General features: G+C 41.8%; 1 protein-coding gene across 1 annotated transcript in view; it reads right to left on the reverse strand.

Moving 5' to 3' along the window:
* LOC104961710 (leucine-rich repeat-containing protein 17-like) overlaps positions 1–2194 on the reverse strand; it is a 22830-nt gene that overhangs the window by 8427 nt on the left and 12209 nt on the right. The window contains exon 5 of the mRNA XM_010790043.1: positions 285–441. Coding sequence (XP_010788345.1) covers positions 285–441 — 157 coding nt within the window. The remainder of the gene's footprint in view (positions 1–284; positions 442–2194) is intronic.

Consider the following 2194-nt stretch of genomic DNA (forward strand, 5'->3'; position numbering starts at 1 on the left):
CGCCTCCCTTAAGGGGACATAATGGAGGTCCCCATAAGGGAAATCATTAATTTTAGGGTGAAGACTTGGTTAAGTTTAGGGTTAGGGTTAGGCATGTGTTGGTTATGGTTAAGGTTAGGATAAGTCTCTAGGATGTGCATGCAAGTCAATGTAATGTCCCCTGAAGTGATGTATACATGGTATGTGTGTGCGTGTGCGTGTGCGTGTGCTTGTGTGTGTGTGTGTGTGTGTGTGTGTGTGTGTGTGTGTGTGTGTGTGTGTGTGTGTGTGTGTGTGTGTGTTACCTGTGTCGATATGTTGCAGGCTGTTGCTGCTCAGGTTGAGCAGCTTGAGGTCTTTGGACAGCAGGAACTGTTTGGGCCTGAGATGTTTGATGGTGTTTCGGGACAGATCCATCTTCACCAGGTCGGACGGCAGGTCAGATGGGATGTTATTCAAATCTGCAAAGAAGAAAAAAAAGCCAGACTTAGATAAGTTCTCGTGAACTGGAAAATCAACTTTATCGCCGTGTTTTTGCAAAGATTTTGAAGTCCTGCTGCTTCACAGGATCGAGGCAGATGTGCACCACTAAAGTGCAAAACTCCAGAAGCTTAAAATCCTATTAGTTTGCATCTTTACACATTTTCAAGATGTTGTGTGGGTTGTGTGCAACATTTAACTTTTTCAAGATGGAGTCGAGTGTGACAGCATGCACAGTATTTCTCTCCTGTGCCAGGGCGAGTGTGTGTTTCTTATATCTTCCCGTGTTTTCAGCCTCACACACATTTCCCAACATCTCACCCTAATGTATGTAACAGCAATTTCTACATGTTCCCGTGTCGATAACAGATCCTCTCTGGAGTCCCAGACTAGAACACATTTCCCGAATGCTATTCAATCATCCTGTTGAGATGGCTAGAATAAAGGTTTATGACTGTCAACACAATTGTCTCAAAGATAATAACAGAGCTTGAATCTACATCATTTGGGGACAAATCGATCCAGATTCAAGCTACGACCCATCATTCCACATTTCTACTTTTGGCAGTAGCGATAAACCTTTTCAAGTAAGAAACAATAAGAGAAAAAGAGCAATTTTTATGGATTTTAAATTGCCTCCCACAGTCTTTAAACTCGTTTCACCTGCAGTGTCAATTTGTCTGAACCGGAGCTCACATCTGCCGTGCCATGGCACACTTCTGTTTAAAACTGAGGATGAAAATAAACATATGGTGATTGTTTTTTAAGCGTTTCGTAGGGGTTGCAGATGAGAGGAAACACACGTGGGTGGCATGCGCTTAGATGTTTATTTTGATGGAAAATCACTGATTTGTCTTCTAAATTAAGAGAAAAAGACTATGTGATACGTATGTAAGCGATTGAGCATCCATGCGTACAAGGGTTAGAACGAGTTTCCTGCATGTGTTTTTTTACACAGACTGTACCACTAAGAATTCTCGTGGTACTTTTATAGAGCAGATGTCACCGTCTTTATGCAGTTTACTGCCGCAGATGTAGTTAGTTACAAAGGAGGGGGCATGGTGCCATTAATCAACACTGACTGGAAGATAATATAATTACACTCAGAGGACACACAGCGTGAACAGAGATGTAGCCAAGGCACTGAGGAAATGTACTTATTCTTGTAGTCATGTAAGGCCTACAAAAGCCCTTAATGGTGAGGCACCATCCTATCTTAAAGAGCTCATAGTACCCAACTGCCCCACTGAGGGGAATTGCGTTCCCAGAATGCAGCACGGTTATTAGTGGTTCTACATGTATGTCTGGATCATGAGTTGTTGTTTTTTGGTGGCACTTAGATAGATTGTTGACATCCACTTGGACTCTTTATCTTTTCTAACATTTGGACTGTCTTTATTGTAAGTTTATTATCCTTTTAAATCTTCACACTGGACACCAGGGCCGGCCCTTGGAACAGGCAGTATAGGCGAATGCTAAGGGCGCATCAATCAATGGGGGGTGCCAAAAATCTTCTTTTTTTTTTTAAAAGTTAGAATTTTTCATTTTTTTTTTTATTTCATAACAACATAATTTCCCGATTTTGGATCAACAAAGTACATCTTATTATCTTATACTAACAGAACTACGCCTATATTGGGTACAGCGCCCATAAACTATGGCGCACCCCCCCCCCAAATCAAGTTGAACTGCCCCAGCCCCAGTAAAAACCAGAGGTTTATGTGAAATAGTTCTT

Source organism: Notothenia coriiceps, unplaced genomic scaffold (assembly GCF_000735185.1).
Source record: "Notothenia coriiceps isolate Sejong01 unplaced genomic scaffold, NC01 NC01_scaffold00033693, whole genome shotgun sequence".
Taxonomy (NCBI): domain Eukaryota; kingdom Metazoa; phylum Chordata; class Actinopteri; order Perciformes; family Nototheniidae; genus Notothenia; species Notothenia coriiceps.